Below are 15,995 nucleotides of genomic sequence, written 5' to 3'. Positions count from 1 at the left end.
GTGAGTGCTCATGTGCCCTTTTGAAAGTATCTTCTCCTAATTGCTCCTTGCTTCCTTGCAGGTGCCTAGCCAATCTGATTGTCGACATTCTAACTGTCTTTTAAACTCAAGATGTCAGTATAATGAGAAAAGAAGATACCAAAGTAATGACACTATCAACAAGGCTATGAAAATTCAGAAAATTCAGATCTTTGAAAATTCCCTGGGCTGAATCTACAGATCTTGACTTCTAAATGAATGATATGTACCCATTGATTGATTAGTGTTTTACTCCGATGTTTGTAAACAAAGTAAATGTAAACAAACACTCCATAGCTTAAAACCATGGTTGAAAACGGTCCTTTTGATTTACTTTGTTTACTTGCGTCAATAGCTCTGTCTTTGAATTTGAGAGTGGTTACATTTCTCCAGCCCCATTTCCCCCCACTTTGTTATTGTTTTAACTGCTGATTGCTGCTTTAAGCATTACATCATTTCCGTAGTTGAGTCTTAGTTGATGCAGTCAATGGTTGAGCCTCTGATGTTAGTCCATGCACCGGTAAGCCTTTACCAAGATGTTGTACATCAGGTCAATGCTAAACTACTTTTGAGTATCACATCTTATTCCCAATACCAAATCAGTACACAATTAAAACTAGGTCAGTCGATGTTTAAAAGTAGACTAACATTTTTAGAGTATAGGCCAGTATTTGGTGTCAACGCCACACAGGCTGTATTTACCTCTAACAGGATCACTTTATAGCAAAGTGCCAGCCAGATTACTGTCAGTAACAGGAGTGTTATCTGAAAAAGGCTCATCCTGTGTTGAGTGGGGCCTTTCACCCTTATCGTTTCGACTCAAACTGTGCTCTTTTGGCTCACTTTTTAGTTAGTTTGGTTCAGTATAATGTCAGCCTGCCTGTGTTACACACTGCTTATTACCAGACTAGTTGGAGTGGGGCAGGGCTAGCTAGCTATGCTCCTCCATCCGTGCAAAAGCAGGCTGGCACCAGATACAGGTAACTGCCAAAATAAAGGGAACCCCAACATAGTGTCTTAATAGGGCATTTGGCAACCATACTCTGCCAGAACAGATTCGATACACCTTGGCATACATTCTACAAGTGTCTGGAACTCTAATGGAGGCATGTGACAACAAAATTCCATCATTTGGTGTTTTGTTGATCCGGCACTGCTCCAGAATCTCCCTTAAGTGTTCAGTTGGGTTGAGATCTGGTGACTGAAACGCACACACCCTTTAAACCCCTTATGCTCGTTTGAGACCCCTCTTTCAAATTTACTAAGATCTCTTCTACTAGTCATGGTAGCCAAAATAATGACCCTAAGTATGATGAGACGTTAAATGCTGAATTAACTCAGGAACCAAACCTGCTTTACTGCTTTACCTGCTTTACTTTGTATCCCTCATTTACTCTAATGTTTCCTTTATTTTGGGAGTTACATGTATGTTATTGGGCCAGATAGTGCTGATCCGTGCTGGAAAGGACAATGTGAAAATAAAATATTCTGAAAGTAAAGTTTGGGTCGGCACAATAGTGTGAAAGTGATGTTAGAATTAGAATCTAGTAATCCATGTCAATAAACATTAGATATGCAGCCAACACAGTATTTCCAACCTCAACATATTTCCATACTTGAGCACCATGGAAATATCATACATGCCATTTGTTTTTTACAGCACTACTACTATAATGTGCCATACATTTCTGTCCGGATCTGGGATGGTAATCAAATGGTATAAAAACTTGCCACGTTTTCTAGGGACGAGGACAAGACATTTTGACCTGCAAGCGATTTACAGTTTGACCAGCAGGATTAAGGGCCTAGGAAAAGTACTAGCCAACCAGGATATCGTTCTAGGAAAAACAGTTATTTTGAGTTCCATTGACTTGACATTATTCAGCCACTATCAGGTGTGATTATGTTATTGGCTATGAGATGACAGCATCATAAAATAAAATAAAATTGTATTTGTTAAATGCGCTGAATACAACAGGCACCTTACAGTGAAATGCTTACTTATACAGGCCCTTAACCAACAATCATGACATGGCCTGTACTGAAACCTGTACTGAACCCAGTGCTGCCATTATAACGGGCCCGATTCCGACTTTCTATGCTTGTCGCTTCTCAGTAGTTGGTATTCAGACTTGCCTTATACAGATGCATAACAAGCTTTGCAGGCATGGTTCCATTGCACGCGCTGAATACCTGTAATGAAAAAAACATTGAAAACCCTCCCACTTGCTGGCCAACAGATTTTCTCAACAGATTTTCTCATGGAGTTTTCATTCAATACGGTTTTCAGTACATTTATCTTAAACCATCCCTTTAAATTTGGTGTACCTTTAATTCTAATTTTGTTGACAGATTAGAATACATTGAGAGAACGGGTTTCATAGTGATCAATGAAAGAACGCCATCTAAATATATGAATTTTTGGCCTCATTTCAGCACCAATTTGTAGATTAAAATACTCCAATCTTGACTATTTAGGCACTTATAATGATTAGGAACGTATGTATGGTTTGGAGAGCCTTTACACACAAAATATATTGATCAATCAAAAATACAGTGGTTTGATTCACCCTGAAAGTTGTAATATTTAAATTCATCATCCATTCAATAAATATTAGGCGGAAAAAAAGTGTCAAATAAGATTTGAACAATGGTTCTATAAATCTCCCCTAATCCTCACTACTAATGGAACGGTATGACAATGGTCCAGTCGTCGTGAACCATGGCGTCAGGCTCCAGGTTTAACCTGCTGTGTGGTCAGAGTTCCATAATGATTCAAATAGGATTCATGTCCCAAATTATTGCACAACGTTAGTCTAATCTGATCCACTAATGCCAGCAACTCTCAGGAACAACTACATAGACGTGACCGAGGAAAGAAAGGTCAACGGAATGGAATGATGCAAAATGGAAGCTACAAATGGAAGAAAACGAACACTAAAGTGACAGTTATAAATGTATGTGGATATTACTGATACAAAATCTAAAATAAAATGGAGAAAAGCCTGGATATATAATTCAAACATTCTAAAGCGCATTAGGTTCAGCCCCAAGCCTATAGCTTGGGTCTCCAAATTTCATCCATGCAAATTGAGAGCACACAATATTCGGAATAATGGCACAGCTATTATAGCCTACTTTACTGCGGAAAAGGGGCCGCAATACCTCATGTTGATGTGATTTTCAGTTTGTTTCCATATGACTGGTTTGACATTAGTCTCCAGTGATCATAAGGAAAAATAATCTAAAACAATTGCTATGTGTATTTACAAATGGATGACTCATTCACCTTGTTCTTAGCAATAGCACTTGTCAATTTAAAAAAATGCAGTGCATGGAGAATGCTTTAATTATATTTGAAAAAAGTAGATGCTTTTTCCACTTGAAACTGGCAGGTTCGCTTGACCTTATTCATGGTTTCCTTGCGCGTAAAAGTGTTGGAATTATGAGGGAATTAAGACAAGATTAGAATAGTTTATCTGTAGACACCTCCACCACACCTCCATTTCTTAGATCTCCACCACGAACGAATAGCAGGCGAATAGCATGTTATTCTCACGCTTAAATTTGACAGAATACGCATAGAAAAAAGTGCATAAAAAATAAATTATGTTCCATTTATGCTTAACTCGGGTCAGAATCAGCCCCATGCAGAATAGGGAGAATTGGTTTGAAACGGGGCAGTGCCTTATTGGAAGGTCCAATTTCCGTCAAAATCCAGATAAAGTGATTGACCAGAGTAGGTCTACATTAAGAACTCAAATGTGAAGAAAGAGGTAACACACACATAATCACATCATTTAGCAGTATTTAAAAATACATGTTTAACACAATGTTAATCCTCCCATGTAGGGATGTTGTTATATCGACAATGTCTCCCCAACAAACACACATGCAGTATAGGAAGAGGTGACTGAGCAAGGCTTATTATCATGATACAACACAAGAGGAAGTATTTTATGCTATTATTCACCTCTATGGGGTTTTTCAAGTAGCCATTTATTAAGATGACCAATACACACTTGACCACTCAGGAACACAGAAAAACAACATGAAGCATACAAAACAGCAACACAAGATTTACACAACTTGAAACTGCCTCTATATGCACTTATAAAAATATAATATTTGCTTAAAATGAGTCAGCATAAACTCAACAGGTAAACACCAGCATCCAGTTTTGTATATTAAGTTACTAGAAGGTCACTTATAGAATCTTAGGATTTAATACACTCTCTGTAAGTTGGAAATCAAGTCTTAAACCTGGAACCGATAAGACAATGGTACACAGTGAAATGAAATAAAAGAAGCTTTATTTACAAACATATCTCAACACACAGCCCCAAAGTGTCAAACTAGATCGAAAACTCATATTTAATTAAATTTTAGTGTCCTCACCCCCAGATTGAAATACTGACTTGATTGAACTAAAATGGTTTATGAATGATTGCCACTATGTTAAAGCTTTTTTAAAAGTGCAATAGACTGATATTTGTGCATAAGTAAGAACAAGTGTAGCAAGAAATGTAGAGTAGAAATTATCAAAATTTCATGAGCACAGTTACAATCTTGTAAATTCCTAATGCCAAACTCAGCAGATACTCTGCCTTTTAGGGTTCTCTCAAATGAAACATCATCATATAAATATATGTCTAGCTAGGTTAATTAATAACCCCAGCCTGAGACAGGAGACCATCAAGCCAGTATATTGCTATTCAGGGAAGACTGACACACTCATTAGCTCCTTTGTGGCCGGTCAGTGAACCGAAATCTATAAATCTGAATTAAAAAGTCCCTTGCTTTAAGCCCTGCTACAGAAAGACTAAATCACCCATTTCAATAGGAACTTTTCTTTCTTGCAAATAACAACCTCTCACCCACACACTGTAATACTAAACCCCTAAAAAGGGAAATCGAAACTAATAAATACAACCTACAAAAACTGATCCCAAAGTTCTTCAGCCTTTTCTCACATTGCTCCCTCTAAAGCAGAGCTTCAGTCATGTGTTCCAATGGGATTATCCCATAGAGCAGAGCTGAAAAGAGGCTTCCCGGGACTCTGCCTCCTCCTATTCAAACAGGTTAGGTACTGTAGCAGTCCATCCAGACCTAACAACAGGATCTCACACAATAAAGTCTTAAATAAATTAATTCACAAAATACTATTTTTTTCTTTCAAGATGTACAAAGATTAACCATTTTTTTTCAAATCCAAGTTGATTGGTTATCAGGGTCATTTTGCCTTTGTTTAATCTTTTTTGTAAAACAAACTTCTCAGTTCTCCCCTGGCTATGCTTGTAAGCAGGGAGTGAAAGAAGACATTGCGAGAGGAGAGTGCTTGAGTCATGAATGTGAAGAGATGTCAGAAGGGAGGAGAGAGGCCTCACAGCTAGAGGCTGTTTTCTCAGGTCAGGTGATAACGACTCCTAATCCTGGGAAGAGCTGCTGTGTGTGGCTGTGGTGCTTCTGCCTGCCGCCTTGCGTTCATAGTTCACCAGTCTCTGTCCCACCAGGTACCTGAGAGAGAGAGGGAAAAAAATACTTTCAGAAATACCATGCCATGAAAGGAGAGAGCCTACAGAGTGTAAATAGCACACCAGTATGCCAACAAGTATATCCTCAAGAGGCTTGGAGAAGTCATTTTATGATTTGTATTGGAAACTATGGTGCTCTACTGTCATAATGGAGACTAACACAGTCTGAGAGACATCCGGAAACCATTTTGTCAGGTCAGTATCGGCAATAAGTAACAACTGTGGTTGTGCTGAGCTTAAATGTCAGAGTACTCACTTGTCATTCTTAATGTGCTCATAAAGGCGCTTAAATTGACGGATCTGGAAGGAGAGGATTCCCACCAGCATGACTACCATGACCAGTAACGGGTAGATTCTCCTCTGCACCAAATTCTGCATCTCCATGGTAACTCCTACAGAAAGAGCAATCAGAGGTTCAATGATAAATTTGCTCACTTTCCCTCACCAATAATATATATATTTATATCTCTCTGGCACACAACTATAACCAATAATTACACTGTCAATATCTGATAATTGCCTTACCTGGGGAATATTGAGCTACGATGGGGACGATGCCAGCAGAGATGACATAGGGCACACAGAGAGACACCAGTAGCACACAGATAACCGGAGCAGCCAGCTTACGAATTATGAAATGGAGATCAATGTTGCGAATTCCATTAGCGTACACCTAGAAGAGGGAACAACACTAGGAAGTCAATATAATTCCAAAACGTATTCATAATGAATCGGAGCTATATTATTAATGGCATCATACTACAGGTCTTCACACTAATTAGGGTAATAATCATAGTAAAACAGTCTTGTGGGAGCGACCTGTTCGATCACGGTTTTCAGCCACCACTGGGGACCCATCAGAGTAATGGCAGCAATAATTTTGGCATGGAGCACTCCGAGAGCCCAGTCCTGAAACAAAACGTCCCAACAAGAGCATGTTAGTCTAAAACAGCGGTGTTGGCTGTTGTTGCCTCTTCTTCTGTTATCCGATTGCAGGAAGCTAAATACTTCATCATAAAGGTTTTAGGCGCAGTGTCAAATTAGCTGACTGACCGTTCACATCGCTCTGGCCAAACTATCACTTCTTCTCCCTGACATGCTTGCCTCCCTGACATTTTGTAAAACGCAAACACATTCTGACCGTTCTTATTGGTCACAGAAACCGGTGGGTTAGGCCAGAGTCAGCCAACATGATGACCTTATCAACTGTGATACTGATTGGTTAGAGATGATCCAATCGTTGATTAATTTGTTTTGTACAACGCCCCTCATTTTGACATCAGCAGAAATCTATTCTAGGAAGGCAGTTTTAGACAATGTATGGAGTGATCATAGAGCAGCGGAATTAAATTCAGGATGAGTCATTAGGCAAGTGTAACATTTTAAGATTACCATTTCAATCCAATGTAAAGCTATATGGTAATTGGTGTTAGATGGGTGGCCCTTACAGTACCTGCCAGGGGTAGAAGAGTGGTGTCTGGTCCAATGGCACCCTGAGAGGAGCTACTATGACCAGCTCAAATAGCAGGCCCAGCAGCAGAGGGATGGCTCCAACCAGCAGCACAGCAACGACCACCGTCTTCAGGATCTACAGTACAAAACGTATAGAAAACAGAGGGCTAGAAACACACAACACAGATACAAGTAGGTATCACTTCACTGAGCGGACTTCAGATTGCATTCGGAGTCTTCCTATATAGAGGACATGAATGACCTAGAACCACTCAATCACACAGAGATGAGCCACTGCCTCCCGGGTGGCGCAGTGGTCTAGGGCTGTGCCACCAGAGACTCTGGGTTCGAGCCCAGGCTCTGCCGCAGCCGGCCGCGACCGGGAGGTCCATGGGGCAACGCACAATTGGCCTAGCGTCGTCCGGGTTAGGGAGGGTTTGGCCGGTAGGAATATCCTTGTCTCATCGCACACCAGCAACTCCCGTGGCGGGCCGGGTGCAGTGCGCTAACCAGGTCGCCAGGTGCACGGTGTTTCCTCCGACACATTGGTGCGGCTGGCTTCCGGGTTGGATACGCGCTGTGTTAAGAAGCAGTGCGGCTTGGTTGGGTTGTGTTTCGGAGGACGCATGGATTTCGACCTTCGTCTCTCCCGAGCCCGTACGGGAGTTGTAGCGATGAGACAAAATAGTAACTACTAACAATTGGATACTACGAAATTGGGGAGAAAAAGGGGGATCTTTAAAAAAAAAATTATAACAAAATAAAAGAGATGAGCCACTGCAAACAAACAAAACACAGCATAATAAAAAAGCATAACCCCAAAACATACCGTATTGAAACCACTCGTGTATGTCTTATAAGTGTCTATATTGCCATATATTTTGCAGAATAAAATCGCATGCTTATTCTAATTCAGTTGCTGTTTGCATTACAAGTGTGAGGGGGAAAAACAATAAGAATGAGTTAAAAGAAGAGGAGTTCAAGTGTGTGTTGGCGGTGGGTGTTGATAGTCATTACCGTGTTGCAGAGCATTACCATGAGGGTCCACTCCTGGACCTTGAGCAGAATGACCCTCCTGCCCTGGGGCATCCAGGCCAGCAGTACGGTGATGGCCCTGATGGACAGCCAGCACACGTATAGGCCGCACGCTGCCGTGTACAGTTCGTGGATCTTTGCGCTGCCCGTCCAGAGAGACATCAGGTACCGGCCGGCGAATACTGTAGCAGGCGGTGGAGACAGGGGGTGAGACAGCGAGAGTAAGAGAGGGTGACAGTAGGTAAATGTGGAAGAAAGTGGAGTGGGACGGTGCAATTACATTGAGTGAGTTGAGTGGACAATACAGTGAATTCACCTGGCAACGTGAGGCACACCAGACTGGCCACCAGCAGTGTCACACACATGAACACAATCAGCAGCACAATCTAGAAAAACAAGAATGAATACACGTGAATAGACCACATTGAATTTTATTTGAATGCTCTGTGACAAAGATGGCTTAGAGAAAACAAGTGTCAGGTCTAATGAATAGCTAGGCAGGCTACCTCCTACCAGGTGATTCATATTATCATTACTATATGCAAGTTATAGTCATGACTCACCCTGAAGCTGAATTTAATGGGTTGGTGGTAGGGCTGGAAGCCGACAGGACCTCCCTGCTGTAGGATAGCCTGGTGGGCAGCGTGCAGCCCATCAGGGATGGCGTTGTTATTCCTCCCCTGCAGATTGTTGTTGGCCTGCTGGTCCGCATCATCGTCATTCTCCTCCTGGTCACCCAACAGGTACGAGTGGAGGTCTCTGTGGCACAGACAGCACCGTTAACATGGGGTTCAAAGTCTTCTAACTGACTGAGGTGAGGATATGTGTCAGTCTATAATAGCGCATCTCTGGGGTTTAACCCTGGTTTTATGGGATAACAGCCTACATGAACTACACTATATATATAAAAAAGTATGTGGACACCTCTTCAAATTCAGCCACACCTGTTGCTGACAGGTGTATAAAAATCGAGCACACAGTCATGCAATCTCGATAGACAAACATTGGCATTAGAATGGCCTTACTGTGGAGCTCAGTGACTTCCAACGTGGCACCGTCATAGGATATGGAGCTTCATGAAATGGGTTTCCATGGCCGAGCAGCCGCACACAAGCCTAAGATCACCATGCGCAATGCCAAACGTCGGCTGGAGTTGTGTAAAGCTCGCCGCCATTGGACTCTGGAGCAGTGGAAACGCGTTGTCTGGAGTGATGAATCGCGCTTCACCATCTGGCAATCAAGACAAATCTGGGTTTGGCGAATGCCAGGAGAACGCTACCTGCCGCAATGCATAGTGCCAACTGTAAAGTTTGGTGGAGGAGAAATAATGGTCTTGGGCTGTTTTTCATGGTTCGGGCTAGGCCACTTAGTTCCAGTGAAGGGAAATCTTAATGCTACAGTATACAATGACTTTCTTGACGATTCTGTTCTTCCAACTTTGTGGCAACAGTTTGGGGAAGGCCCTTTCCTGTTTCAGCATGACAATGCCCTAGTGAACAAAGCGAGTTCGATACAGAAATGGTTTGTCGAGATCAACTTGACTGGCCTGCACAGAGCCCTGACCTCAACCCCATTGAACACCTTTGGGATGAATTGGAACGCTGACTGCGAGCCAGGCCTAATCGCCCAAAATCAGTGCCCGAACTCACGAATGCTGGTGGCTAAATGGAAGCAAGTCCCTGCAGCAATGTTCCAACATCTAGTGGAAAGCCTTCCCAGTTATAGCAGCAAAAGGGGGACCAACTCCATATTAATGTCCATGATTTTTTTATGAGATTCGACAAGCAGGTGTCCACATACTTTTGGTCATGCAGTGTATATCCCAGTAAAATAATGGATTCCAATATAAATGATAGAGCCCAAGAACACTCACAGTCTAACAGAGAGTTGGTTTGTTGTTGTTTGTGTGTGACACTCACAGCAGATATCCAGCGGTGACGGTCCAGGCTCTGACCAGGCCTTTGAGCCACTGGCGTGTGTGACCTTGTTCCAGCAGCGCAGGCAGAACCACCTGAAGTAGCAGCAGCTCCAGAGAGAGCTCACTGACTGGAGCATCACTGGGAAACGGAGACAGACAGAGACATTATCATCATCCATAACTGAGTACATTACAGAGATATTCGTTAGTTACTGTAGAGGCATTTATTCATTACTAAACATGCATTGGTTATTGATGTTGTAGCGTGGCATACCCGGCCAATGACTTATCTTCCGGTAATTGCAACACGGTCGACTTCGGCCGTAACAGCTTCATGACATTACTAGGAGCATATGGCTTAAGTCAAGTCATTCCATTGTTATTCCTGGCTTTAAAAAAAACTATTTGACCTTTATTTAACTAGGCAAGTCAGTTAAGAACAAATTCTTATTTTCAATGATGGCCTCCCGGGAACAGTGGGTTAATAACTGCCTTGTTCAGGGGCAGAATGACAGATTTTTACCTTGTCAGCTCGGGGATTCGATCTTGCAACCTTTCGGTTACTATTCCAGCACTCTAACCACTAGGCTACCTACCACCCCACTTACCTGTACAGCATGACATTGTAGGGGAGGAAGGCTGGGAGGATGAATTTGATCGTCCTTATGGGAAGCCACAACATTAGTAAAACTATGGAGCCAAACACCACCTGCATAGAAAGACCAGAAACCCAGTGTTACTGGCACTATATATCCTGTCCAGGCACCCATAGCTATGACATTGTTCATTAGATAGGAATAAGTGGGTTGCAACTCACCACTGATAAAATTAATCTTCTGAGATGTCTGTATATTGGCAGGTGAATCATTTCTTGGACAGGATTAAAATCAGGATCGTTCAGGTTTCTGAGAAACCATAAAACACCAGGTCTCAGCACCTAGAGCGACAATTAGAAACATATCTAATTGGGATACATAACTCAACAGCAGAAATCTCTTGACATAGGTTTATGGCACCTCAAATGACAGATATGAAGGTATGAGAGAGAATACCATCTTACCTCTCGCAGTAAGAGGATGAACGAGGCAAAGTAGAAGACGTAGACCATCCCTACAAGCCAGTGGAGGAACATGGTGGTGCCGGGAGCAGACTCAAAACTCAGCTCTCTGTCCTTCAGAGAGGCATCAAACATCTCCTGCAACAACATTTAGCTTTTTAATAAAGGGAAAATGGAGGTATCAATTATTATTTTGAAAGGACGCATCATTAAAGCAGAAGAACATGGTCGGCTTACCAGTGAGCAGATGTCGAGCCACCAGCCACAGATGACAGGGAACACACCGATCTCCACGACTACCAGCAGGGATACCTGGTTAATCATAATATCAATATGTATTATAACTGGTGTTTATTTCAAATGACAATAGAAGGCAAATTGTTAGTTTATATTGTAATCCAGACTGAGAATACACTGTATGCAAGATAAACACAATATGATGTATGTATATACTTCTGAGGCCATATACCAGTCACGCTATGCATTCCAAATCAAGGACAAAATCATTATCATAATGTTCAGTACCTTGACAACAATGTAGCACACTCCTAAAAGGTGTCTGGATCTTTGGAATCTCACCAACGCTGCCAATCCCTGGGATTTTCATTAAGGAAAAAACACATGCAATACATCACAGGTACTACATGTCTATAAGAGACTAAAACTAGGCTATAACACAGTTTTGTAACAGATACCAGAGGATACATGGCACAGTATTAATGTCATGGCCAGGAAGATATAGCCTACGATGGTGGTGATGAGGCCTTCGAAGTGGGAGGCCTGCACCTGCAACAGGAAATTACATGATTAAAATCATCTTCTTTCTGACACTGCCACGCAGCTCAACAATGTATGGACAATGTATGGAGCGAGTCATTCATATTCCAAAACAAACTTCATAAAATCTATTCATACAGATTTCAAATATAATCTCTCTAGTTACATGCAGGAGAAAGGCCTTAAAATCAATGTAATTTACACTAAGCTGGTACTTACATTATTTTCAAAGCCAAGACCCACAACTGAGAAATGTCCAATATGATACGGACAAAAAGCTGAAAATAAATGTTAGTCACTGTTATAATATTCATTTAGATTGCCATTTTGGTATAAAAAAAATAAAATGTCTCTCTTAACATAAGTTTAATGACACGCACCGAATACCAAAATGAAGAGTGTGTTTAGTGAGACCACCCAGAAGACATGCTCCTGATGAAGAAAGAGGGACAACATATTTACAACAACCTGAAGATTTTGTCAAAAGAGTACGATATTTCATCAGACATGGGGAATGAGCAACTTACCAGGAAAACCAAGGAGCCATCAAGACCGAGCATCTGTGAATAAAAAAACAGAATGTTCAATTTCACTTCACATTTCTTATACACAACAATGACCAATGGGTATAACACACAAATTGGCCCGAGGGAATTCTAATTCAAACTCACCCTCTCCCATGTTAGCTCCTCTGCTGCCCGGTCCCATTCCAGGGCATTCCAATTCATGTCATCTACAAAGAGACAAAAGCAGAAGCGCACTTATTGACAACTCAAATTAACACTTTGTCAAACAAGCAGTCCAGATATCGCCTACAGATTAATGTCTATGATGGCAAAATATACATTGATATAAAAATGTTGTAAAATGCAAAGCCACCATACTAAATTAACCTTTGAAATAAGGCTGCATTAGGTTAACATCTTGAACCTTTATAGCCTGAGAGCCAGTCTATAAATGCCATTATACCAAATGGTGCAACAGATCTGGGTCCAGGCTAGAACCTTTCCATTCGAAGGTTCATACCTTGTGCACCATTGTTGGCGTCCCCTACATCCTCAGCCTCGTCCTCCAGCTCCATGTCCTCTGCCGGGTCCACCTGGATGTCAGGGACCTCAGCCGCTGGACCATTGTCCGCCAGGGGCTCAGCAGCAGCAGGAGCAGGCTGGTTCTCACCCGCCCCCTGCCCAGGACCCTGCTAATGGGGAAGAGACATGGGACACAAAGGTGGGCGCGGTAGCTCCAGAACATTAGAAGAGGCTATCTCTGGTTAAGGAAGAGTGTACTGAGCGCTCTTTAAGACTCAACTTAGAAATGACCATTTGCAGTGAAGAAATGCTATAGTTAACACATAATTATGTTCACCCAAAAAGTGACTTTGACTTGAATTTGTAGTGGGATTTTTGGTTACCTCATTAAGTTGTGGAGCTGGTGCATGTTGTGGCTGCTGCTGCTGATTCTGCTCCAGCCACTGGGGGGCGCCACCATGAACAATCTGCTCCCGCAGCCACACCAGACTGATGAAGGCGCAGAGTGTACACGTCACCACAAAACAACCCTGCAAGCAGTCCGCCATCAAGTTCTCTCTGTGGATGAAGGGACATTACAATTGTCTCATGGTGAGTCAGAATGTTATTGGCTAAATGACTAGACAACATTTGTTTAATGTTTTTACAGGGTATTGTTTTGTACAGGTTCAGGAGAAAAAATAATGACCATCTTACGTAGAAAGCATATCTAACGGCAGGGTAAGGAGTGAGCTCACAGAGCCGGTAAACAGACACTTGTAGATGCGACCTGCGAGAATAAGACCGTCAACACACACTGGCATATTCAACAAGGCCAACAATGGATAGCTTACTGAACAACATGTACCACTAGACTGTGTTTTCGAACATTTGTACTTACATGCTGTGAGAGGAACGACTCCCAGCCAAGCAAAGGCAACTAGTGTGTAGTGAAACCAGTATCTAATAGCTGTGCCTACACTTGTCACCAGCCCCGCAAATATGTCCTGAACAGGCAGTCGGGAAGGCATGTCTGGAGAATAGACTGGAAAAAACAGAGGAAAGAAAGTATCAAAACAGGATATTTCTTTTTCACATCCTCAAATTCCAATCGTCCTTTAATGGTCCTAATTGGGTCCATTCAGAATTAAGAAAAGCTTGCATTGGATCATAATAGTTGTCTGGTCAGAAATGTGGCAAAGTATTTTCTATTGGTATCATGACAGACTATGCTTGTCCTTTAGACAATTTAATCATCTGAGAAAACTACAATTTAAATCTCTCACTAAATGAATGAGGATGGCAGACGGACTCCGGTAAGAGAAATAGATATTAGATTGAGTAATGGATTAGTATAGACAAGGCCATGCGTGTGTCCCCTAGGCCTGTCTTGAATGATAACTAGTCAGGGCAGCTCACAGTCTTACTCAAATGAGAATAAGTAATACTTCCTGATGCTGATCAAGACTGCATATGCACTTCAAAATAAAATACTTCAAAAAATAAGTTAGAGGTCAGTCATTGGATGATGATATTGGACTGCAATCCCTCTGTCAAAACAGGCAAATGACCCTATGAGGTAGGTTAGGCCTATACGTTAGTCACGTTGTTGGAACCCCATATAACTTAAGTAAATGCTGCATTGAATACTATGTTAAACAGAATAGGTATATTGAAGGAAATTAAATTGAATGACTTACTTGGTGTAAAAGCAAATCTGTGTTTGCATAACTCACAGTATTCTTTTCTGCTGTGTTTTAGCCATTGTACCAAGCTGTGAAAATACATATGGATTATGTAAGTGCGGAGTCACATGTCATTTCTGTTGCTTAAGGACAGTCCATCTAGCAAGATTTAGCACAGAGAGCGATCTAGTAGCAGAGCCCATCTCTGGCTAACAGATCACATTTTCATGGCAACTTGTTAAACCCTGGCTTCCCATTACACCGTTCCCATAGTAATACTTGGCTCTGCTCCTCTCTGTTGAATGTATCATGCTCTGGCAAGAACCCAGTCTGTCTCTAAAGAAATGCCACTGGCCCTGTGTTTGAGTATACAACCAACCAGCAACACATACCATTCTTGATGGATGAATTTTATACTTCCTGTACAAACACAGGGGTGATATAGTGGCTTGTCCTGGGTTCCTTCAGATCGGCAGACCCGGCATATATCCCCTGCAGAAGACAAGGACATGAATCAGACAAAATCGAGAACAGGGTTCATGAAATGCAGATAGGCTTTGTTTTGAGAAACCATCATGTGCAACTTGCATGAAAACAGAGCTAGCAGATCTTTCAGTGATCTCAAGACTCTTTTTGTCAGGACCTTTCATTTGTAAATACTCTGGGGCTTTTGATTAACTTTACAAGAGAGCAACGAATCATTTCCATGCATTACCTGTCACTGATCAAGTGATTGGCAGCACTAATGGGTGGCACATACTGGGTGGGTTGGCAAACAGGTACATTCTATATTATTGTTGTTATGTTAGCTATGTTGATTAGTTAACTAGCTAGAACTGGAGGACGGATACATCACACGTCTATTGAATTGAAATGTAATCAACAACGCGTAGAAGTGCAGAGAAGTCAGTAAGCTAGCTATTAACTAGCAGTGATAAAGGTGGGTTATACTTCATCTTGGACTTGGTGAGTGCATGTAACTTAGCTAAAGCTAGCTAGCGTTAGCTAGTGATGCTAGCTACTTCATGCAGGTTGTAGCTTCGGTAGAAAAAAACGGTTAGTCAATTTGCGACAAAACAGATTCCTAGAGGCGCAATCAAATGTGTCACAACAGGAGGTTAACTAATTCTGTAACGTAAATTTGTTAACAAGATGGGTTGACGAGGTTGCTAGCTACCTTCCTCGGCGGTGTCCATCTTGAATGCTGACGCACACTGTCCTCTTTTCAGTCAACACACAACACCGTCTGGCTAGTTGGTGAAAAGCCTAGCAGCCAGCGAACTAAAAAAAAACATCTCCGAATGATGTTCGATTCGATGACTGGTTACAATGAAACTTCACTATTTGAATCCCCGTGCGGATACAATGTAGCAATTTTATCAGGCACTCCGGGGGCTAGGCTAGCTACGGTAAAAACTGCTATGCACAGCAACTATCAACATGCTGACGGTATTGAGTTACCGTACAAGAGTAAGCTGCGCACTTTTATATTTAAAAAAATTAACATTAAAC

The 15,995-nt window shown here is 41.9% G+C and overlaps 1 protein-coding gene across 4 annotated transcripts; it reads right to left on the bottom strand.

Moving 5' to 3' along the window:
• Positions 1 to 3,996: 3,996 nt before the first annotated feature.
• Positions 3,997 to 15,952, bottom strand: marchf6 (membrane-associated ring finger (C3HC4) 6). Of its 4 annotated transcripts, none has more exons than XM_035788162.2 (26): positions 15,661 to 15,952; positions 14,876 to 14,975; positions 14,499 to 14,572; positions 13,700 to 13,843; positions 13,516 to 13,588; positions 13,203 to 13,377; positions 12,818 to 12,986; positions 12,463 to 12,524; positions 12,319 to 12,351; positions 12,172 to 12,223; positions 12,011 to 12,069; positions 11,720 to 11,800; positions 11,540 to 11,608; positions 11,252 to 11,326; positions 11,018 to 11,152; positions 10,775 to 10,894; positions 10,566 to 10,666; positions 9,959 to 10,096; positions 8,603 to 8,798; positions 8,356 to 8,425; positions 8,022 to 8,221; positions 7,006 to 7,140; positions 6,372 to 6,461; positions 6,078 to 6,225; positions 5,809 to 5,944; positions 3,997 to 5,535 (listed from the first exon to the last, which is right to left on the bottom strand). In XM_035788162.2, the coding sequence occupies exons 1-26, from the start codon at positions 15,677 to 15,679 to the stop codon at positions 5,445 to 5,447; spliced, it is 2,745 nt and encodes a 914-aa protein (XP_035644055.1). In that variant the 5' UTR covers positions 15,680 to 15,952; the 3' UTR covers positions 3,997 to 5,444. The 4 variants fall into 4 exon arrangements, with proteins under 4 accessions (XP_035644055.1, XP_035644057.1, XP_035644053.1 ...); XM_035788164.2 differs by having other exon boundaries at positions 8,040 to 8,221; XM_035788160.2 differs by having other exon boundaries at positions 12,818 to 12,989; positions 15,661 to 15,951.
• Positions 15,953 to 15,995: the final 43 nt, after the last annotated feature.

The sequence above is a fragment of the Oncorhynchus keta genome, chromosome 15, assembly GCF_023373465.1.
Source record: "Oncorhynchus keta strain PuntledgeMale-10-30-2019 chromosome 15, Oket_V2, whole genome shotgun sequence".
NCBI lineage: Eukaryota > Metazoa > Chordata > Actinopteri > Salmoniformes > Salmonidae > Oncorhynchus > Oncorhynchus keta.
The sequence above is the reverse complement of the archived record's forward strand: the minus strand, read 5'-3'. Positions and strand labels throughout refer to the sequence as shown.

Excerpts from the sequence above, each read along its gene's own strand:
- marchf6 (XM_035788160.2), bottom strand. Across the intron at positions 11,327-11,539 it reads TGTGCTACATTGTTGTCAAG|GTATCCCTGCTGGTAGTCGT; the intron begins GTACTGAACATT and ends ATGATTAACCAG. Across the intron at positions 10,097-10,565 it reads TACAATGTCATGCTGTACAG|TGATGCTCCAGTCAGTGAGC; the intron begins GTAAGTGGGGTG and ends TCCGTTTCCCAG.